This window comes from Equus przewalskii, chromosome 7 (assembly GCF_037783145.1).
Source record: "Equus przewalskii isolate Varuska chromosome 7, EquPr2, whole genome shotgun sequence".
NCBI classification, from domain to species: domain Eukaryota; kingdom Metazoa; phylum Chordata; class Mammalia; order Perissodactyla; family Equidae; genus Equus; species Equus przewalskii.
Window position 1 is genome coordinate 13,739,065 of NC_091837.1, and position 22,486 is coordinate 13,761,550.

Below are 22,486 nucleotides of genomic sequence, written 5' to 3' on the forward strand. Positions count from 1 at the left end.
AGCATCTAGCGAGGAGTGTGGCACTTAGAAGGTGCCCACTAGCAGCCTTCGAATGGATGGTTGAATGCACAGATCCGGATCCCTGCTGTTTCCTGAAGCTGCCAAACTTGCTCCTGCCTCGGGGCCTTTGCACTTGCTCTTGTCACTTCCTGGAGTGCTCCCCAATCAGATGGTCACGTGTCTCCCTCTCCCTTTATTCAGGTCTCTGCTGGAAGGTCACCTTCTCAGACAGGCGGTCTCTGAGCACTCTACCTTAAATGGCACCCCATCTCTATGCCCCCTTCCTCTTTATATTTTATTTGTAGTACATATCGCCACCTACCGTTACATTCATTTTATTTTTCCGGCATTTACAAGGTACTTCCAATGAACCGGGCATGCTTCTAAAACATTGTCATTGTAAACTCATTTAATCCTCGTAACAACCTTGTGAGGGGGGAGTCACTATCACCTCTATTTTTCAGATGAGGAAACTGAGGCACAGAGAGGTGTGTGAGTTGCTCAGAGTCACACAGCAGGTGAGAAGCAGAGCAGAAATTCAAACCCAGCAGAAATTCAAACCCAGGCCGTCTGGCTCCAGAGAGACTTGACTTCTTTATTTGTTTATCTGTTACCGTTCCTCGACCCCCCGAGAATGCCGGGCCCTCCAGGGAAGCGATGCGTCTGTCTTTGCTTCCTGCTGCATCTCCGGGACCCAGAGTGAGGCCTGGCGGGTACTAGGTGTTGAATAAACATGTCTTGGAAGGATGGAGGAAGGGAGCGAGGAGGATCAGAGAAGCGGAGGAAGAATCCTTGGCCGTCTGAGCTTTCCCTTGGCCCGTCGTCAAGGCCAGCTCGTCGGAAGTCGGGAAGCTTCTGGACCCCGCCGGAAGGTTTGAATCAGCCTGTCTGGGAAGGGCCCGCCTGCCCCTCCACGGCCCCCGTGGGGCTTGCCCTCTGACCTCTCCCTGGCGAGGGTGCGCAGCCACACTCCTGGAGCGCCGGCCCAGGATGAGCTCTCTTCCCCCGTGACAGGGCCGCGCAGGAGTGACCCAGGCCGGAGGCTGGGCGTCTGGGGACAGTGAGTGAAGGCGGCTGCTGGGCAGCCAGCGAGGGGCCCGGAGGGAGCTGCCCTCGGCAGGGGTGCTGGGGCCTCAGCGCAGCTCCGGGGACGGCAGACGGGACACGAGGAGAAAGAAGCCTGGCAGGGGGCTGGACCCCAGGCGGCAGCCTCCTGGCGTCTCCTGTTTGCCCCACGCTCCCTGACATCTGGCCCTGAGCTTCCAGAGAAGCCCCTGCCCTGCCGAGGTCTCCTTGAGCCCTGAAATAACGGCCCCGCCGAGAGAGCAGCAGACACACGCTTCCCAGTTTCGCTGCCGTGAGATGAATCCCCCGTCTCCCGTCATATTAACAAGTAATGGTGATGGTGACAGGCCAGCACTTCACCAGCCTTATCTCATTGAATCCTTACAGCTCCCAGAGGTAGATGCCAAAGGTGAGGAGCCTGAGGCTCAGAGAGGTGAAGTAACCTCTACAGGGTCACACAGCCTGCAAGTGCTGGAGCTGGGGTTAAAATCTAGTTCTAAGTGATAGATCACGTGATCCCAGGGAAAACCAGGAGTCAGAAGCCAGCAGCCCAGCCCGGGGCTCCTAATACACCCGCTGCTCACTCGCTGGGTCACTTTGGGAAGGACCAGGGGACTCGTGTGAATCTCATTTTCTCGTCTGTCGAATGGGAGTAAGGGGGAGCTGACATCGTCTGGGGCCCTTGGTGCGTCGCCTGGGCTGTCTTCTTCATCTTCACAGGGGGTCGGGCCATCGGAGGGTGGGAGATGTGGAGGGCGGCCCGAGGGCCATCCTGTGTTACATCTTCATGCTCTGCGCCGGCAGACGTGGGACAATAGCCGGGTTTCAACCAAGTGGCTTTAATCAAGTTGAAAAACGCTCTGCAGAGTCTCTCGCAGAGGATGTGGGCCTGCGGGGAAGGGAGAAGGAGCTGAGCTGAGGGTAGAGGCGACAGTGGCCGCAGCTTCCTCATCCGGCCCTGGGGCAGCTTCTGGGTGGAGGGGGAGGTGAGAGGGACCGCAGGCTGCGGCCTGGCTCCTGTCCCTCCTCTGCTCCCAGACGCCACCCCGGCTCCTCGCTGAGCTCCGGTGGTTTCCGGAAACACAGCCTTTGCTTTGGCTCAGAATCTGCGCGAACTGGATCCAGCCTGGCTTTCTCCCCCTCGGGGGGCCAGGGATGCTGCTGGTTCTCGCAGATGCGGCCCCAGCTCGTTTTCCTATACAAACGTTTGCTGAGCACCTACTGTGTGCCAGGTGCTGTGTGCAGATCCTCATTTCATGGCATGCTCACGACGGCCCTAGGAGGTGGGTAATCATATCTGCCCCGTTTGCAGATGAGCACACTGAGGCTTGGAGGACAGAGGTGGTTTGCCTACGCTCACTGAACCCTGAAGGGCCTTTGAACCTGGTCTGGCTGACTCCCTAGTGGGGGCTCTTAGCCCCTGTGCAGCTTGGAGTGGAGGATGGAGCTGAGACAACCTGGTCCCCGTCAGCAATGCCCCCAGACTTGCTCATGGGGTGGTACTGGGGCGGCTGGCAAATTAACCTTGAATCTCCAGCCCAGACAGCTTAGACCTGCAAGGGATCCTCAGAGATCAGTTCATCCAGACCCCTGATTTTCTGAAAGGAAGGTTTTATGATCGCCATTTTGCAGGCAAGTCAACTACGGCTCAGAGAGGTAAAGCATCTTGCTCAGGGTCACACAGCGTGGAGCTGAGCCATGCTGTCTTTTTATTAGCACAAGGCTGGGAATAGACAGACACTGGGCTCACTCAAGTATGGCATTTTTTTCTTTTTTCTTCTTTTGGTGAGGAAGATTGGCCCTGAGCTAACATCTATTGCCAATCTTCCTCTATTTTGTATGTGGGATGCCACCACAGCATGGCTTGATGAGCAGTGTGTAGGTCCACACCTGGGACCTGAACCTGCAAACCCTGGGCTGCTGAAGCAGAGCATGTAACTTAATGCCACCCGGCTGGCTCCCAATTATGGCAAGTTTTAAAGCTGAAAGGGAGACTTTGATGCCATCAGCTCCAAGCTCCTTGTTTTACAGCTGGGGAAACTGAGGCCCCAGGGGGTCAGGGATTTATCTAAGGACGTCTGCCAGGCAGAGCCAGTGGGGCATAAAAGAAAGAACACTCGATTCTTGACCTGGGTTCGAATCCCACCTCTGCCTCTCACTAGCTGTGTGACCTTGGGCAAAACTCTTAACCTCTCTGGGCCTCAGCTTCCTCAGCTCTAACACGGCCATAATAATGGCCACCATCCCTTGGGGTTTGTGTGAGATGATGTACATAGACGACTTCTCAACGTCCTAGCACACACAGTAGGTGCTCAATAAAATAGCGTTATTTTGGTGATTATTACTAGTAACATTTCACCCTGACCTTCTGGGGTCCAAAGCTCGTTACCAAGATGGCCGGCTGGGGCTCATATCCCCAGTTGGGGCTCTGCTTGAGCCCTAGGGGCCTGATGAGGTTCTCATTCACCTGACAGAGCAACAGAGGGAGGCTGCGAGCAAAGCCTGGGAGCTGAAAACAAGGGTTCCAGCAGCAGCCGCCTGGTTGTCAGCCTCCTTGCCTTTTGGTCTCACTGCAGGTTGGGGCCCTGTGGATGGGCACTTCCTCTGGCTGCCACCTCCCAGTGTCTCAAGGTGCCAGGAGGAGAAGCCATGCTTTGGGGCAGTATCGGAGGCAGCCTGGCCCTCAGGGCTGAAGGGGGGCTGTGCTGGCCTGGATTTAGGGGGACAAGGGCTAGAACAATGGCTTCTCGGGGGGTACCCAGGAGCCCCTTCAGAGTCTAGGCTCCAGGCCCACGCGGTGAGCAGGACACGGGGCGCATGCTGTGAGCTGGCTCCTGGCTTGGGGCAACCACCCCTGGCAGCCTTCTCAGACCACATCCTGAGCGGCTCTGCTAAACACCCTCAGTGCCTGTGGCCTTCCAGATATGCTGTGTACACAGCTCGGGGATTATTTGCGTGAGTGGACTCAAGGCTGACTTCAGGAGATTAAGCAAATGGGGTGCTGGGCCTCCCAGACCAGTGGCATAGAAGCAGGGGAGAAACTCTGTTTACAGGCTGCCTCCGGGGCCTCCAGCAGTGTTTACGAGGAGAGCCACAGGCTATCGGCCCAATGGCTTTGGATGCAAGCTGAGTGGCCAGGAAGACACATGGTGTCTGTGCATTGGACCCATTGTTGGGGGTCAGAGTGGCTTTTTGGCCTAGAAGAGAGGCGCCCATCCCAATGCTCTTGCTGTGGGGCTTTTGAGGCTGGGAGTGGCTGCTGGGTTTGCAATCAGATAGCGGGGCTGGGTTTGCAAGGAAGTGTCTACACCCTGCCCAGGCCCGGAACCCACTGCCGGGTGAGCCTCAACTCAGTCCTGGGGTGGACAGAGGCCTTGGGGACTTCGGCAAGGAGCTGATATTATTCCAAGAGCAACGAGAAGCTGCCGATGGGTTTTAAGCGGGAGTGCCGTGAGGTCATGTGCATTTTGAAAAGGTGTCCCTGGCTACTCGGTGGAAAATGAAATCGTAGTTGAAGCGAAAGGCCGGCTAGGGGCCCGTGGCAGCATCCAGGTGAGCAGGGCTGAAGGACAGATTTGTGAGCTGTTTAGGAGACAAATGGGTAGGATTTGACAGACATGGGGATGAGGGAGCGAGGTTCTCAGCAGGAAACAGATGACCCACTCAGACGGGGCGATGGATGAAAGCGAAGGCAAGGGAGGACTTAGAAGGCGGTGGACAGTATGAAGGGTGGCGCAGCGACGAAAGACCTAGGATGCAAGGAGACCTTCCGGCCCCCAGGCTGAGGGGCCAGGAGAGGGAGTGGCTCCTGCCACCCAGGGAGGGTGGCTGTGGCCGACTGTTGGAGATGCTGCAGGGAGGGACCTGGGAGAATGAGCAGCTGACCTCGCTGTCCTCCTGCCTTGCAACCCCGCTGGGCCTCTCACTGATCAAACCAGCTAGCAGTCAGAGTGCATGGAGCCTACTGATGTCAGTCCTGCAGGTCAGGCTGTAGGGCCCAGAGCAGGGGGCAGTGGATTTGGGGGCTGAGCACACTGGGGAGGAAAGAGTGGCATCCAAGGGGGGCTGCCAGGCCGTGGAGTGGCTATCTGGCGTCTCCTGCTTCTGTGCTCTCCTCAGCTGCTGGCAGTCTCTGGGCCTCTGGCCTCTGAGCAAGGGAGCTCTCCAGGACCAGGGACATAAGCTCCTCGCTTTTGTTCCCGGCCACAGAGTTGTCAGCTCAAACATGGCCCCATCCAAACCAGAAGAAAATGGGGCAGCCTGTTAGGCAGCCAGCGCCTCCCAGCCCCTCCGCGGTGACTCAGCGTGCGCTCCCGGGTGTGGGCGTGGGACCAGGGAGGAAATTCTCTCCTCACGCAGAGCTAATTCCGTCCTGGGGCTGGCAGCCAGGCCCGCGGCTGGGACGTCTGCTGACGCTGAGTGGTTTCCAGGCTCCTGGGTTTCTCAGAGCTGGGGATCCAGGCATCGCAACCCTGGAGGTGTCTCTGGGAGCCATCTGTGGGGGCCCCTTCTCCCTGCCCTGAAGGCTGGCACCAGCCAGGGAGCTCCGGCAGTGGACAAAGACATCAGGACCTAGAGTTGGCTGACCGGGCCTGGAGGAGGCAGGGGTGCAGCTGAGGAGGGGCATTTGTGAGGGGGGAAAGTGGTGCCTGGAAGGTTCCCTTCATTACGTTTCAGCTGCTGGCTGAGGCTGTGGTCTTGGGCAAGGAGAAATAGCAAAGGTTTTGGTGTCAGAGAGTCCTTGGTTCGAATCCCGGGCTGATACAAAAGGCTGTGTGAGCCTGGGCTAGTCACTTCGCCTCTCTGAGTGAGCCTCCATTTGCAAATCTGTGCAATGAGGATGTCGGGAGCAGGGGTGAGGAGTAAGGTGTGGGAGGTGCCAGGCACAGTTCTAGGCTCTGGGGATATGCCACGCACCAGACAGACCAAGGCCCTCTTCTCTGTGACTCAGGAAGGTTCCCTCAGGCTCTCTGGACCTCAGTTTCCCCAGCTACAAAGCAGGATGGTCTCTCAGGGGCCTCCCAGCCCATAGAAGCCTTCCGGACGCCAAGAGGGCTGGAGGAGAGGCATCCGGGGCCGCCCAGCCTGACTGTCAGGGTGGGCCGTGGGGGCCGTGGGAGATGGGGACGGGAGCCAGGCCAAACACGGAGGGGAGAGCTTCCAGTTTCCCTGCCGGGCTCCCACGCCCACGGGCCCCCATAAGCCCCTGCACTGGGCCCGGGTCTGCTGCCAGGGGAGAGCAGCAGGTTGGGAGGTGGAGCGAGCGGGCACACAGGTGAGGGATGTCGCTGAGCCTCTCAGAGGGGAGGGCAGGAGACCAGGAGGAAGAGAGAGGCTGAGAGAAGGCAGATGGGGCAAAGAGAGGCACACAAGGGGAGAGAGACCGAGACACAGGCTGATGGGGAAGCAAGCAGGGAGAGACACTGACAGACAGACACGGAGGGAAAGGGAGCGAGGCCTCTGCAGCCTCAGGGCGCCCTTTTGGCAAAGGTGCTTGGGCAGCGACACGGAGAGGAAGTGGAAGGCACTCACCTGCTGCCCAGACACCTTCAGCTCTGCTGTCCCCTGAGCCCACGGGGACACAGGCCAGTAGGCGGCAGCTGGAGGAGGGGGGCCCCTGGATTTGTAGGGACCCACGTTCGAATCCCCACCCTGCGGCTAGCCAGCTGTGTGACCTCAGGCAAGTGACCCTCCTCCTGCTCTGGCCCCAGGTGTCCCCTTGGTAAAGTGGGACTAGTGACCAGGACCTTGCAAGTCAGAGGGAGGTTCAGGTGGGAAAAGGTGGGCCCACTGCCCCCCCAGCCTCCTCACCAGGGCCAGGGAGTGGCGGGCCCCACACACCCTTGCAGGATGGATGAATGAAGAGACCCCACTTTCACAGCCTTTCCCCGACAGCACCTGGGGTCATGACTCATTCCCATTCGGGCCACTACCTAGAGGCAGAGGGGTTTGGGGGACAAATCTCTGGGGACCGGGAGCCTCGTCTTGCCCCATCTGTAAAATGCACACCCTGAACCCTGACAGATCGATCTCGTGGGGGCTCTTGGGAGGTTCCACTGGGGCAAAGACCAGAGGATTCTGGAATGTTCCTAGGAGGCGAGGCAGTGGACAAGTTGAGAGAGCGAGCTTGGCAGTTCCACAGGCTCTGAGCATCCTTCTCTGTCCAGAGTGACTAATTTGACCTACCTCGCTTACCTGAGCTATCAGTGTGACCTCAGGCATGTTACTTACCCTCTCTGGGCCTCGGTTTCCTCCTCCGTGGTAAGGTTTAGAACCGTGCGTGGAATGTAATGAGGGCTGTGTACGTGTTTGTTTAATACAAATTAAGCAAATAACATCTGCCTGAGGTCTTGGCTCTGTGTGATGGGAGGAACCAGATGTGACCTTGAGAAGGGTCTGCGGTGGCCGTGTGGGCAGGGCAGGGCCATCTGCAGCAGGATCTTCTGCCTGGTGACCATCTGGTCCCTGCCAGGGGCTGGGCTTGCCAAGGAGGTCCCACCTCTGCCTGCGCTGATGCTGTTCATTTCGTTGGCTCGTCCATTTCTCTTCCTGCCTGACGGAGGAGGCTGGGGGTGGCTGCTTGTTTGGCCCTTCGCCTGCCCAGTGTGGCTTCATCTGGGACTCGGGGACCCAGGCATGGGCTGGGCCCTGCCCAAGCATGAACCCAGGCATGGATTTGGGGTGTGGGTTTGTTAGCTTTGGGTTTTTCTGGACCTCAGGAGAGGAAGGAGGGCTGACATAGTGACACCCCTCCGTGCATCCTCGGCCTCCGGAAGCCCCCACACTTCTCTTATTTTCTTCCTTCACGGCGTTCGTTTCCTATTAGCTCCATTTCCTACTCATTCCTGCCCCCACGCGCTCCCACGGAGCCATTCTAATCTGTTCAATGTGTCTTGTTCTTTGGCTGTGTTCTTGCAGAACGTGTGCTCATGTTTTGTGAGTGTTGCCACTTTTGCGTGCATGCTTTCCATGTACTTGAGTGCCACTAGGGTCGTTGGTTTTAAGATGCTCCGCGTTCTGTTCATCGCTGTGTGTACACTTGATAATCTGTTGCTTCTAACAGCCACATAGCATCACCCGGCTCTTCTCCCACATGGACTCTCGGGAGTCTCCACCTTCCAGCCATCAGCAGATGCATCTATGGGCTGCCCACGTCCCCCGGATCCTTGACTGTTTTTGTGCACAGTCTCCCCGGGGCTCTGGCTCCTGATGGCCAGCACCTGCCTCTCTCTGTCGGAGGACTGACCTCAGAGACTGGGAGGGCCTGGGAATGCACACCCAGGACAGGGTGGAGGACGTAAACACTCAGCCCCCCGGAATGTGACCTCCATTGTTCCCTGAGCCCCAGCGGAGCCAAGGCCATCTTCCGTGGGACCTTGCCTGGTGCTACACCCTTGGCCGGCCTCCTCCCCTGCCCAATCCTACTTCTCCACTCCCTGACCAGGCTTTCCTGGAACACTTCCTTAATAAATCACTTCTGCAGGAATCCTCATTTGAGATTTGCTTCTGGAGAACGGAAGCTAAGACATGCCCTCGAAAACACTGCACAGGAGCATCTCAGAGTGTGGTTCCTTGCGGGGTTGTGAGGTGCACAGGTGTTCGTGGGCACCCAAGGCATGGCACCCTCCCCCGCCAACCCCCAGGGGTCTCCCTCCCAGCCTTCCAGTCTTTGCCACAGTTCTCATGTGCACGTCTTTGATCATCAGGTGACTTCTGCCTGGTTTGGGGGTCTCCCTCCTGTAAATTACCCATTCATATCATTCATCCACTTTTCTGTTGGGGTTGCTGCTGTTGTTTTGGATTTCCAGGAAGGAGTTCCTTGCACATTTTAGATGGCAATTCCTGTTGGGTTTGGAGATCGTAAATCTCTTTCTCTATCGGAGGCAGGGCTTATGTGTGTGTGTGTGTTTGAACGTGTGTGTCTGTGTGCCTCTCTGTATGTGTGAGCACATAGTGTGTATATCTCTATGTTTGTGAGCACGCTCTGTGTGTGTGTGTGTGTGTGGATAGGGTCTGGGCCCTAGCATGGGGGAGGCCGTGGGGCAGAGCTGCGAGTAAGACCCTCAAGCACGGGGTGAGTGATCTGGAGGAACCCCAAATAGCAATGTTGTTCTAACAATAATGACAACAACGTAAGAGTCATGGGTTGAATTGTGTCCCCGATGGCCATAAGGGCACTAATCCCATTTCTGGGAGCTCCACTCTCATGACCTAATCACCTCCTAGATGCCCCACCTCCTACTACCATCACATTGGGGGTTGTGGATTTTGGAGGAACACAAACGTATAAATTTGCGCGGGGGGGGCGGGGCAGGGGAGCAAACATACCCAGGGTCACACAGCTTGTAGGTTGTAGAGCTAAGAGCCCAACCCTGATGGGTGTGAGGCCATATCCTGGAACCGATTTAATCCCTTTGTTTTATTGTATTTTGTTTCATGGCATCATTGTCATCATTATTATTTCTAATTTCCAGATCTACCCAGTGAGATAGAAAAAGCGTGCATGGATCCATCCATTTGTTCATCCATCCATTTGTACATTCATCCATTTGTTCATCCATCCATTTGTTCATCCATCCATTTGTCCAACCATATTCCAGGTCATGTGCCAGAGTTTTGTAAGATACCACCATCAGGGAAAATCGGGTGCTAGGTACATGGGACTTCTCTGTACTGTTGTTGCAACTTCTTGTGAGTCTGTAATTATTTCAAAATAAAGCTATAAAAAGAATAGGGCGGAAGTGACACTGTGAATTCCACGCCCTGATACTGAGGCTAGGTCACCAAAGGCCATGCAACTTCCACTCTTTGCACTGGAACACTCACTCCCGGAGCCCAGGGCTGCCATGTAACAAGTCAGTACCCCAAGGCTGCCAAGCTGTGAGTAAGCTCAAGCCACATGGTCCTCTGGTCGATAGAGTCTGAAAAGCAAAACAAATCAGAATAAAAAGCACTATCCTGAGGACCATTTGGTGCCCACGTTCTGCTCTAACCTGAGAATGTGGAGCTGAATAAGGCCCAGATTTCACCTTCAGGTAGCTTACAATCTAGTGGGATGTGTAAGCCAGCAATAGTCATACAAGCATCACCTGCCCCACAGTGGGGAGTGGGCACTGTGGGAGCCAGAATGGGGCTGCATTAGTTTCCTGGGGCTGCTGGAAACGTTACCACAGACTGGGGTCCTAAAGTAACAGAAATGGATTCTCTCACAGTGCTGGAGGCCAGAAGTCTGGAATCAAGGTTCTGGCAGGGCCGTGCTGTGTCTGAAGGCTCCAGGGAGGATCCTTCCTTGCCCTTCCAGCTTCTGGGGCTCAGGAATTCCTTGGCTTGTGGAGCACCACTCTGTCAACTTAAAAGCAAATTCACCTGTTACTTTACCTTCAAAATGGGTTCATTCAGGACTAGCCAAAAGAATTGCAATTTGGGATCTGCATGATATGGCAAACCATAGGCAAATCGGGAAAAGAAGGAGATGACCTGCTTTTATAGAGAAAAGGAGGAGTGGAAGGGGCTGTTCTAGAGGAAAGTCCATTGGAGGAAAGTAGCAGTTCAGGGCGGCAACGCTTCTCATTGGCTGAGCTACAGCATTTCTCATTGGCTGAGCTGTGGCATTTCTCACTGGCTGAGCTGCAGCATTTCTCATTGGCTGAGCTGCAGCATTTCTCATTGGCTGAGCTGTGGCATTTCTCATTGACTGAGCTACAGCATTTCTCATTGGCTGAGCTGCAGCATTTCTCATTGGCTGGGCTGTAGTGTTTCTCATTGGCTGAGCTGTGGCATTTCTCATTGGCTGAGCTACAGCATTCCTCATTGGCTGAGCTGTGGCGTTTCTCATTGGCTGAGCTACAGCATTCCTCATTGGCTGAGCTGTGGCGTTTCTCATTGGCTGAGCTACAGCATTTCTCATTGGCTGAGCTGTGGCGTTTCTCATTGGCTGAGCTGCGATGTTTCTCATTGGCTGAGCTGTTCCGGGGTAGGGAGAGAAATCTTCCTTTGGTAGCAAAGTAGTTTTACTTCCTCTGGAAGATGCAAGGAGTGCTTCTCTTCCTGTTTGGTGTAATTGATGATGTGTGGTAGGGTGTGACAGCTCCCCTTACAGGGCTTCTAATTCCAATTTAGTTAGGGTTTGTGTTATTAGTTTCACAACTCCAATCTTTGCCTGTCTTCACATGGCTTTCTCCCCTTTCTGTTTCAAATCTCTCTTCCTCTTCTAAAGACACTTGTCATTAGATTTAGGGTCCTCCTTAATCCAAGATGATCTCATCTTGAGGTCCTTACCTCAATTACATCTGCAAAGACCCTTTTTCCAAATAAAGTCACATTCTCAGATTCTGGTGGATAAATCTTTTTTTTTTTTTTTTTTTTGAGTGGGGAGGGCATTCAACCCATCACAGGGGTAAGAGAGGATGCCCAGGGAAAACTCCTGGGGTGTCAGGAGGGGATGCTTGAACCTGGTTTTTGGGGATGAGTTTGAACTTGTAGAGGGAGTTTAAAAGGGAGTAGAAACTCTGACACACTGAAAAAAAGTGATTGTGACTTTTGGATGCTGCAAATGTGTTGGCCAAGAAAGGTCTTGTTTTCCAGTTCACAGCAGCTTTGTCTCTCCCATGAAGCTCTCAGATTCTCAAGGCCTTGACTCTGATATGGGTCTTCTGAGTCTTTCCGTGTCATCCTCACCAAGACTGGGACAAGCTGGGAGGAGGACCTGTGACAGGCACATGTAGAACATCTTGGAGCTGAGAGGGATGTAGAGGCCATCTTCCTTCTACTCCTGTCTCCAAAAGCATCTTTACTGCCTTGGCACATCCTCCTGGCAGCCCTGAGAACGAGGCAGGGCAACCAATATTATCATTCCCATTTTGCAGATTGCACAACCGAGGCCCAGAGACGGGAAGCAGCTTGCTCACAGGATACAGCAGGTCTTCTTCACCCCCACCAGCTCCTCCCCAGCGCCCCCCCCCCCGGAGACCTATGGGAACTCTCCCAAGGGAAGGACTGGGGAGACCAGCCTGGGGAGTCTGTTCCAGGAACCTCAGAGCAGACCAGCTCTAGGCCCCAGTGCTAAATGGGTGTGAGTTCAGGGTCACAGGAAGAATCTGGGAGCCAAGCCAGGACAGCTCAGCTGCTCCCTGGGCTCTCTGGGGAGCTGAGGGGGGAAAAGGGGGAAAAGCTGGCCACAGGCTCGCCTGCCCGTCTGGGCTGTGCTGGATGATGTCATTTTTGGCAAGTGATCCCCATATGTTCCCCAGACCTCAGCCAGGTTGTCCTCAAACAGGAAGGTGGATTCCTTGAGAGGCTAGGAAAAGAAGATCAATGAGGAGGTGTCCCTGGAGGGTGGAGCTGGGGACCCTGGGGCGTCAGGAAGGATGTGAACAGACGTGGAAAGATGTGCTCCACTTTCTGGAAGGCAAGGTGGTTGAGAGCAGGGCTCGGAGTTAGAGCAGCCTGGATGCGCGTTGGCCATTAGCTGACTGGGTGACGTTAGCCTCACGTCCTCATCTTTATGGTGGGAGTAACAGCAGTACCACTCCTGGGGGGTGGTGGGGTGGGGAGGTGTGAGCCAATACAATTAAAGCACTCAGTGTAGGGTGTGGGCACCAATCAATTGTTATTTATTATAAAGAACTAAAACCAATATAAAGTGTTTAAGGAAATCCCAGCGTTTGGCATAGGCTGAGTGCTCAAATAAACGTTAGCTATGTGTATACGCATTCTGAGGGAGGGGTTTTACCCCCAGTAGAGAGATGAGGAAACTGGGAGTTAAAGAAGCAAAATTCTTGCCTGTGTCGCCCTTGACCTGCACTTGAACCCACTTGAACTGGGGAGACAAGTGGGCAGGATGCACTGGTCCTCTGGCCTTCTTGGTCCCTCCTAACTTCCCAGGCAAAGGCCATTGTAGGAAGGAAGCCTGAGAAATAATAGTAATAACAGCAGCAACAGGAATAATAACAATAATGGCATAACGCTTACCCTGTATCAGGTCCCATTCGAAGTACGTGTGACACTTAATCCTCACTGCCCTTCCATGAGTTTGAAACTTATGATCACGCCCATTTTACAGATAAAACAGCTGAAGGGCAGAGAGGATAACTGACTTGTCCAAGGTCACAGGGAGTTCATGCAAACCCAGGATTTGGATGCTGGCAGCCTGGCTGGGCCCGAGTATGCCCGTGACTCCTCTGCTGGACTGGGGACGGAGAGGGGCTCAGGACAGGAGAGATGTGTGTCAGGACAGAGCGGAGGCTGAGGGCAAACCTGTGATGGGGCCCCCTCCAGGGAGGTCCCAGGGGGTAGAGTGAGGGGAACACACCAACAATGATTCGCTCAATTCCTGGTGGGGTGACGGGGGAAGGGTGGACAGACAGACATGCCCAGAGGATGTCAGTGCCACCCTATGCTGGCCCAGCCTGGACCCGCTCAAAGTTGAAAGGCCATGGCCTTTGACTCCGAGCTGCTCCCAGCCCAGCAGGAGAGCCAGACATGATGTCATCTGTGTCTGTCGCGTCTCTGCAGACACCACATGCAGAGTGTTGGGTCCTGAGACCCTGCTGTCCTCCTGGGGTTGACACACACTCCTGCTGCCCTTGAAGGGGCAGGCTGGGGAGTAGGGAGATGGCTTGGCATGCCTTCCTTCCCTCCATCTTCTTAACTCCTAGCTGTCCTTTAAAACTCAGCTCAGAGCACGTCTGCCCCGGGAAGCCTCTGATGCCCAGGCTGGGGAACTCCCCTCCTTGGGGCTCCTGGGGGCGTCCTGGCCTGGCCTCCCTACCTCTGTCTTGTGCCTCCTGACTGATGGTAAGCCTCTGTGGGATGGGACCCTAGAGAAGCCATTTCCTTGTCCCTGGGGCCTGCCCAGCCCAGCACAGGGCAGGTGGACATGGTCGTTTCTTCCTCAAGGATGCACTAGGCGGCGGTCATGAGCTCATGATTTCCGGAGCAGTGTGGAGTGCTGCCGGCCTGGTTCAGATCCCCGCTCTCCCACCTCCTGCCTTGGAGCCTCAGGCAAGGGTTTTCAGCTCCCTCAGCCTCACTGTGGCCTCTCGTGGGGTTGAAGTGAGACCATCCGTGTGAAATGCTCAGCACAGTCGCTGGCACACGCCCATTATCCCGATCACCAGTCCCACTTCCCCGCATCCCGGTGGTGGGGGTGGCTGCAGGGTCCCCACCTTCTCTCTGCATCCCAGTGCTAAAGGCAGCCCTCAGGGACCCCTCATTGGGCACCTCCGGAACACCTCCCAGCCTGCAGAATGAGACGACGCCCAAGCTTAAATTCTGAGTCCCTTGGGCCCAGAGTCCTCAATGGAATTTTTGAAGTGGCTTTTATTTAATAAAAGCCAAAGATGATTTTTATGCAGTAAAATATAACCTCAAGCCCCTCAAGGACCAGTAATGCGTTTCTATGGAGGGAGGTGGGAGGTTTTTATAATGACGCATCGATTGGCAGTCTCGCGGGGCCGAAATACCTGGTGAGGATGGGAGAGCTGGGCTGGTGGAGAGTGAGTGGGCTCTGGGGTGTCAGAACCCTGGGTTCGAGTTGCAATTCTGCACCCCCGGGCCATCGTGCCATCACTAATATTTGTTGAGGGTTTGCTGTGTGGTAGTACGGAGCCACGTGCTCCACGTCCCCGATGCCTGTAGTTTCTACGTCCGCTCTGGGAGGGAGCATGCATTCCCATTTTACTGACGAGGAGACTGAGGTTCAGAGAGGACCAGTTGCACTTTCAAAGCCACACAGCTGGGAGGTGGCTAAGGTTGGGTTTGAACCATGCAGGTGACCACTGCGTCCAAGACCTTCCAAGCTCTCAAACTCCTCAGAGTCTCGGTTTGTTCTTCTGTAAATTGGAAAAATAACCAACAAAGTTATTATGGGGGTTGTATGAAGTACCTGTGGAGCGGTCTGGCGCACAGTGGGTGCTCAGTGAATGTACTCATGTCTGTCTCTCCTGTGACAGCAGGGCCTGGTCCACTTCGTGGTATCCACGGGGCCCAGAGAGCGCCCAGCGAGGATGACGCTTTTCTCTCTGGGCCTCAGTTCCCACGGCTCCAAAGCAAGAGTAACAACATGTGCCTGGAGTGACGTTCTCTGGGTCCTGCCCTGGCAGTGGGTTTCCTTGAGCATCCACACTGTCTCCTGCACCCACCCCTGACGGGTTCTCATCTCTGGCTGTGCTGGGGGGGAGGTGGGGGTTGGGATGAAGGGTCCAGCGGTTGCTCTGGGTTCAAGGGGCTCCCACCGCTTCCCAGCTGAGGAGCCTTGGGCACGTCCCTCAGCCTCTCCCAGCCTCTGCCTCCTCCCCGGCAAAGCTGGAGTAAGGACCGTAGATCCTGTCTCTGGCTGTGAGTCCACCCAAGCCTCTGCCTCCTAGACCTGGCTCTAACTGCTGCCTCCTGGTTCTCCCCTGCAGGTGTTTCCAGCTGTGCACGGGGGCTGATTGGCGAGGGACTCACGTTCGAGAGCCTTGGATGCCGTAACAGCCTGTGGTGAGGGACTCTTGTGGTCTGAACTCATGTCTACAGGGGCCACCAGTGGGGGACCACTGACAAGGGTGGGGGCACTGGAGAATGTCATCACAGCTGTCCCCTGGGTTTTAGAAACATAGTTGGAACTGAGTCCACAGCACCATGCATCGCTCCTTCGTTGCACTGAGCATCATTGCGATTTTTCCATGATTTTAGGAATTCTTTAATGAATGCTCATCTCCCCCACTAGCCTATTATGAGAAGGGGAGGGTCCTAGACAGGGAGCAAAAGATGGTTATGAAGAGGAGAGACTCTGCAGCTGGGGTTTGACTTCTCAGCTCTATGACCTTGGGCAAGTGACGTAAGCTCTCTGTGCCTCAGTTTCTTCATCTGAAAAATGGGGTTCATAACCTAGCTACCCCAGTGAGTTATTGCCAGGAAGAGTTCCTATGTGTCAAGCCTTTAGAATAGTACCTGGTGTACACGAGGTGCTGGAGAGGGGTTTGCTATATAAATGAAATGGCAAAACAGGAAGTGGGTAAGCCACCAAACGGGCTTTGCTCAGAGCCAGGGAGGACGTTGTTGGTCTTTCTGGTGTTGGGCAAACTCTGAGAGACAGTTCCTATCAAGGGTCCCCTAACGACCCCTGTCTCCCCTCACAGAGGATGGAGAACGAGGATTACAACCTCTCCCTCACCTACGGTGACGACTACCTCGATGATTTGGAGCCCATCGTGGTTTTGGAGGAGTTCTCTCCGCTGGAAGGCAGGGTGGCCAGGATCTTTCTGGTGGTGGTCTACAGCATCGTCTGTTTCCTCGGCATCCTGGGCAACGGCTTGGTGATCGTCATTGCCACCTTCAAGATGAAGAAGACTGTGAACACCGTCTGGTTCCTCAACCTGGCCGTGGCGGATTTCTTGTTCAACGTCTTCCTCCCGATCCACATCATCTACGCCGCCATGGACTACCACTGGGTTTTTGGGACGGCCATGTGCAAGATCAGCAACTTCCTGCTCATCCACAACATGTACACCAGCGTCTTCCTGCTCACCATCATCAGCTTCGACCGCTGCATCTCTGTGCTCCTCCCCGTCTGGTCCCAGAACCACCGCAGCATCCGGCTGGCGTACACGGCCTGCGTGGTGATCTGGATCCTGGCTTTCTTCTTGAGTTCCCCATCCCTCGTCTTCCGGGACACAGCCCACCAGCACGGGAAAATATCCTGCTTCAACAACTTCAGCCTGTCAGCGGCCAGCTCTTCCCGGTTGCCCACTCACCACCCACTGAACCCTGTGGGGTTCAACCGGCACATGGTGGTGACCATCACTCGCTTCCTCTGCGGCTTTCTGGTCCCGGTCCTCATCATCACAGCCTGCTACTTCACCATCGTCTGCAAGCTGCGGCGCAACCGCCTGGCCAAGACCAAGAAGCCCTTCAAGATCATCGTGACTATCATCATCACGTTCTTCCTCTGCTGGTGCCCTTACCACACGCTCTACCTCCTGGAGCTCCACCACGCCGCCGTGCCTGGCTCCGTCTTCAGCCTGGGGTTGCCCCTGGCCACTGCCATCGCCATAGCCAACAGCTGCATGAACCCCATTCTGTATGTCTTCATGGGTCAGGACTTCAAGAAGTTCAAGGTGGCTGTCTTCTCCCGCCTGGTCAATGCTCTGAGCGAGGACACAGGTCACTCCTCCTTTCACAGTCACAGGAGCTTTACCAAGATGTCCTCGATAAACGAGAGGTCCTCCGTGAATGAGAGGGAGACCAACATGCTTTGAGCCTCACTTGGGAAACCTCCAATGGACGCTCCCATCCTTGGAGGCCCCGGCCCAAAGCTATGCCTTCTCAGGACCACGAAGGACCCTCTTCAGCACCTAGCAGTGTCCACTGTATTTTGCTTGGGGGCGAATGGTGTTTTGAGCTGGGACTGCAGCGCTTGGAATCCCCTTCTTCCAGTGGCTTGGTGGACAGAGCGTGCCACGTGGCTCAGCCTCGGCTGAGCATCCCATGCTTCTTGGGAGACCAGCTTTGACTGATGCAAAGTAAAAAAGGGAGCATTCCCAGAAGCACTGCCATGAACTGGGATTGGCAAAGATAGCAGGATTAAGCTCTCTACCGTGTGCTTTCCAGGAATGACACAGACACTCTCCAAGGTCCACTCATGGTGGAGCCGAGGAGGTCAGAGCAAACCCAGTGTGATGTAGATCGCACCTCTCCCTCTGTACCTATCTCAATAGTCAGGTATCCTGCCACCCAAGCCACTCCTCTGGGTTAGGGCGTGTGGACTGCACAGGTTACCTGGGACAGGAAGGTGACCTGTGAGCCCGTGACCTCCGAGGACCACGGGTTTAGCTTTCAGAGGAGCTCGGAAGGCAGAGAACACATCCTAAGGGGCCGTGTGGGCTCTTTGTGAGGACGAGACAAGCCGGGCTGCATGAGGACTTGGGGTCTAAAGGAAGGAATGGAGAAAGAGAAGGAAAGAACATTCGAGGGTGCAGTGTGAAGCAGCGCACCCGGAGCACGGTGCTTCGGCCGGAGCTGCTTGGGGGGGTAAAGGGGGCCCAGCCCCTTGCCCCAGGCCCTGCTCTCACTTTGCATTTGTTACTTGGGGGCTGGGTCATGGCGGGCACCTTCACGAGCAGCCCCCGCTCCATCACAGGGACTCCCCCTCCTCCCCATTCCACTGGCTCTGGCTGAAGTGCTCCGAATAAAACACTCCAGCCTTGCTGAAGATGAGCCCCAAATCAGCTTCAGGGAGCCACCTGGGAGCACCTCAAGGGCTGGAGAATGTCTGAGTGCTCAGTCACTGAACTTGAAGCAGAATCTGGAGCCTGACCCCTTGAACTGTGCTCCTGAGATGCTGGCTGCGGGGTGCCACAGGCACAGAGCCCCCCCACCCCATGTGCACCCATGTCCCTTTTCTCATCCAGGACAGACACCTTCTTGTGCTACAGAGCGTCATTGTCCCCTTTACCAACAACGAAGCTGAGGCTCAGAGGAGGGAAGTAACTTGCCCAACGTCACACAGCTAGCCAGAGGCAGACTTAAGATCTGAACCCATCTCTGTCTGGCCCCAGAAACTCTCTTCTTTTATGGAGACTGTATCTATTGAGAATGTTCCGGGCTGTAACGATAGCCTACATTATTTAGAACTTCCTATATTAAGCACGTTACATGTGTTATCTCATTTATTCCTCACTGCAACCCTGAGTTAGGTACAATTATGACTTCCTTTTTACATGGGAGGTATCTGGGGCTCAGAGAGATTAAGTAACTTGCCTGAGGGTGCCCAGCTGGTCTCTGCAAGAGCCTGGATTTGAAGCTAGGCCTGTCTGGCTCAAATAAAGCTGCGGACTTGGGGTTTTTCAAGAGGCTTGGGGTTTTGACCATAAATATTGATTCCTCAGCAGATTAACGTCAACATCTTAACGGCCTTTAAGTCAGTTTTGTAAATAGTTTTCAAAAATGTCCCAATGTAGCAAAGAAAGTGCACTTGGCCTCCTGCTCCCTTGACACCCATCCCCATGCACCCGCCACGGCTCCCATCTGCTGTACCCTCTGAGATTGCCAGGGAAGGCAGTGGGGAGAGAGGCCTGGCGGGAAGCACCCCACTGTGGGCCCCCGGCTCTTTGGCCACCAAGTGTACACATTCTGTTCTCTTCCAGTCCCTTCGCTGTGAAGCCAGCTCTCCAACAAGACTCAGTGAACAGATGTCATGTCTACACAGCGCCAGGCAGGGTCCCGAGGCCACGGGCTGTTTGGAATCACACCTCATTAAGAAACAAACTGTTCCTTCCTTCTTGGGGTCGTTGTGCTGGTGGCGAGGCAGCTCTGAGTTGGCCCCAAGTGGGGGCCTCCAGTTGCTTTAAGAAATCTGAACTCGGACAGTTTGCGAGCAAAAGGGGGGCTGTAAATCTCGCCCAGGGCCCCCCGTCATCCTCCTCCCAACTTCACAGGGGAAACAACGAAGGCACAAGAGGGCTTTTCCAGGTCCCAGACAGTCAACAGTCCTCATTCCCTGGGCCCCTTGCCCCCCGGGAGGGTGCTGTTTCCTTGGACTCAGTTCCTCCCTCCTTCCGGGCGGTGTGCAGGCCGGGCCAGGCTGGGGGAGCCAGGAATCATTTTGTCATCGGAAAAGCTGATGAACAGGAGCAAGATTTGAACCGGCTGTCTCCCTCCTCAGGGTCAGGCTCCCTCTCTGGCTGCCCGCCCCCGTCTTCCTGTTCTGACTGTAGCATCAGTCGCAGCTGTGACCTCCCCTGCCATCCTGTCCACACGGCCTCTCATGAGGGTCTCCACAGGCCACATGGACCGAGTCCCCACGTGTTCCCCTGCGTTGCTCTATGGCAGCCGACACGCTTTGTGACCGCCAGCCCTCCCTGTGGGGCCAGGACCCGGCCAGCCCGTGGGGTCTTAGTGCTGCCCCTGGGTGGGGCCGGTGGGCCAAGGGTGCAAGGGGAGGCGGGCAAAGGGACAGGAAGAGGAGACCCTGCTGCCTGAGCTCCCAGCTACTTCAGCCCTTGAGAGAAGGGAGAGAGAGGAAGAGGGGAGGCGGAGGGAGAGGAAGAGAAGGAGGAGGAAGAGGAGGGGGAGAGGGACTCAGAAGGGGAGCTACCCCGGCACCGGCCGAGGGAGGAGTTTGGCTTAAGCCTGACCCCAGACTCTGCTCTGGAAGGCTTAGGGGCCAGGATGGGTGGGAGAAGCTGGAGGCTGACAGTGGGAGCCACGAGGGCCCTTCAGACTCGCCCAGGCCTTTCCCCTCTTACATCTCGGGGAACTGAGGTTTCCAGGGCTGCCCTTGGAGAAATCTGCTCCAGGAGGTGGTGGTGGCTTGGACGGAAGTGGCCAGTGGTTCCCTGGCTCCCGCCACTGGCCTGCTTCTCCCGTCCAGCCCTAACATGCTCTGGCAGGAGCCGGGGTGCCCCGGGCTTGTGGTTGCCAAACCCTGGGTTTGGAAAATTGTTGCTGGCAGTGATATCCAGGACCAGAAGGAGCCAGGAAGACACTTGTCCTACTGTGAAATGATTTAGTAGGGGACTTGACTGCTTCCTCCCTTTGAGGACAAACTGTCTCTTAAATAAAAGAGACTGAAGCTAGTGTGGGGCTCAGTGCTGAGGTTCCTGCCACAAACTCTCCTGAAACATCCACCTCACGGAACAGCAGCAGAGGCTCAGAGCGGGGAAGGGACCTGTCCAAAGTCACACAGCCATGTTGTGAGACAGCAGGAGAAACCCTGAGATTCTCAACCTACCAGTCCCCCAATCTTGGACTTCCAGGAATCTATATTTTGAAAAATTTTCCTCCACTTATTTCATTTTCCTAGCGGCCAAGGATAGGAGACAGGTAGTGACTTACCCCAGATAACACAGCAAGTCATGAGAGATGGGAGACTGCAACCCAGGGCTCCTTACTCCAAAGTCCATGCTCTTGGACACCACATCAGCCACCCGAGGAGAATTGTTCCCATCCACACGTTCATCCCTCCATCCTTTCCCCACCACTTATTCACCTTAACACCCGCCCATCTATCCAAGCATCCATCCATGCATTTACACCAACATCCTTCTACCCATCCACCCACCCATTCACCCCAACATCCATCCACCCACCCACCCATCCATCCACTTATCTATTCACACATCCATGCAGCTACCCGTCTATCCACCCGTCATCCATTTACATAACCATCTCTATATCTACTTATTCATGCATTCCTTAAACATTTATTTAATACCTACTCTTTGCCAGGCCCCGTGGAAGGCACTGGGAATGCAGGGGTGACCAGAATATTCAGTCTCTGTCCTCATGAGTTCATCCATTGGCTAGTAGGAGAGACAGCCAATAATTTTAAAAAACACCCCCCAACGGGATAACAACTGCAGGAAGTGCTGCACACACATCACAGAGAGATCTGAGCCTGTCCAGAGGCCAAGGAACCTGCCTCGGGTGGGAGACACTTGAGATACGAAAGATGGGTAGGCCTGGATTCGGTGGGGATGGGGACGTGCGGGAGAGGGTGCTCCAGGTGGAGAGAACAGCATGGGCAGCAGTGTTGGTGTAGGAGGGAGCAGAGTGATTGCAAGGGTCAGAGAGGGCACCGGGGCTGCTGCAGAGTGAGGGGAATGAGCAGGGACCAAGAGGGTGGAGAGGAGGCCGGGCCAGACCATGGGAGGGCCTTCGCCTGAGATGAAGGGGAAGCCACATGCATTCGAGGGAGCGATGTGCTCAGACCTATATGTTGAAACAGGCCTGGGGCTGCTCTGGAGAGGAGAGGCCGAGGGGGCCGAGGGGGATGCTGGGAGGCTGCTGCAGCCTCCAGATGGGAGCCTGGGCTGGCAGAGCGAAGGCAGAGCTTGAGAGAAGTGGACTTTTTGGGGGATGTTTAAAGGCTGCCCAAGCTCTCTCAGGGGAGCAGTTAGTGGGAAACCAGCCCAGGGCCCATTGCGACTGCACAGAGGCCTCGGCGCGTTGCTTTATGGACGGAAATTAATTGTAAATATTATTCAAATTTGCCTTGCCATGCACAATTACATTTCTCGGGGGAGCCCTCTGAGCACATAATAAAGCCCCATTAATAATGCATATATTAACCTAAGAGGAGAGGAGGCCCAGTGATGCTGCCGTTGCGGGTGGGGGCTGTGGGGAATTTATGCACACGAGACTCCAAGTGCTTGCACTTGGGGTTCAACTTTGGAGGTCACCCGAGTTCTGTCCTGGAGGATCTTCCAGAAGTCTCTGCCCCCCGTATCCCCCTGGGCATGTCAGCTAGCCACTGCTCCAGAGGCCTTGTCCAAGGGCAGGTGGAGGCCAGGAGACAGCTGGTGAAGGCAGGGAGAAGCACGGGTCCATGAAACACTTCCCTGTGTGCTCAGAGCTTCAACAACAGCAACAACAATAATAGTAGGTAATCTTAACTGAGCATGTCCAAGGTTTGGGCACCCTCCAAGCACTTTACTAT

General features: G+C 55.3%; 1 protein-coding gene across 6 annotated transcripts in view; it reads left to right on the plus strand.

Annotated features, from left to right (window-relative positions):
• The window catches only part of CMKLR1 (chemerin chemokine-like receptor 1), a 48,020-nt gene extending 29,123 nt beyond the window's left edge, over positions 1-18,897 (plus strand). For 4 of the 6 annotated variants that reach the window (XM_070627067.1, XM_070627069.1, XM_008533826.2 and 1 more), the window contains 2 exons: positions 15,471-15,546; positions 16,188-18,897. In XM_070627067.1, coding sequence (XP_070483168.1) covers positions 16,191-17,306 — 1,116 coding nt within the window. In that variant the 5' untranslated portion in view covers positions 15,471-15,546; positions 16,188-16,190 and the 3' untranslated portion in view covers positions 17,307-18,897. Of the gene's footprint in view, positions 1-4,388; positions 4,618-15,470; positions 15,547-16,187 lie in introns of those variants that run through there. The other 2 variants (XM_070627070.1, XM_070627066.1) reach the window with 2 other exon arrangements.
• The last annotated feature ends 3,589 nt before the right edge of the window (positions 18,898-22,486 follow it).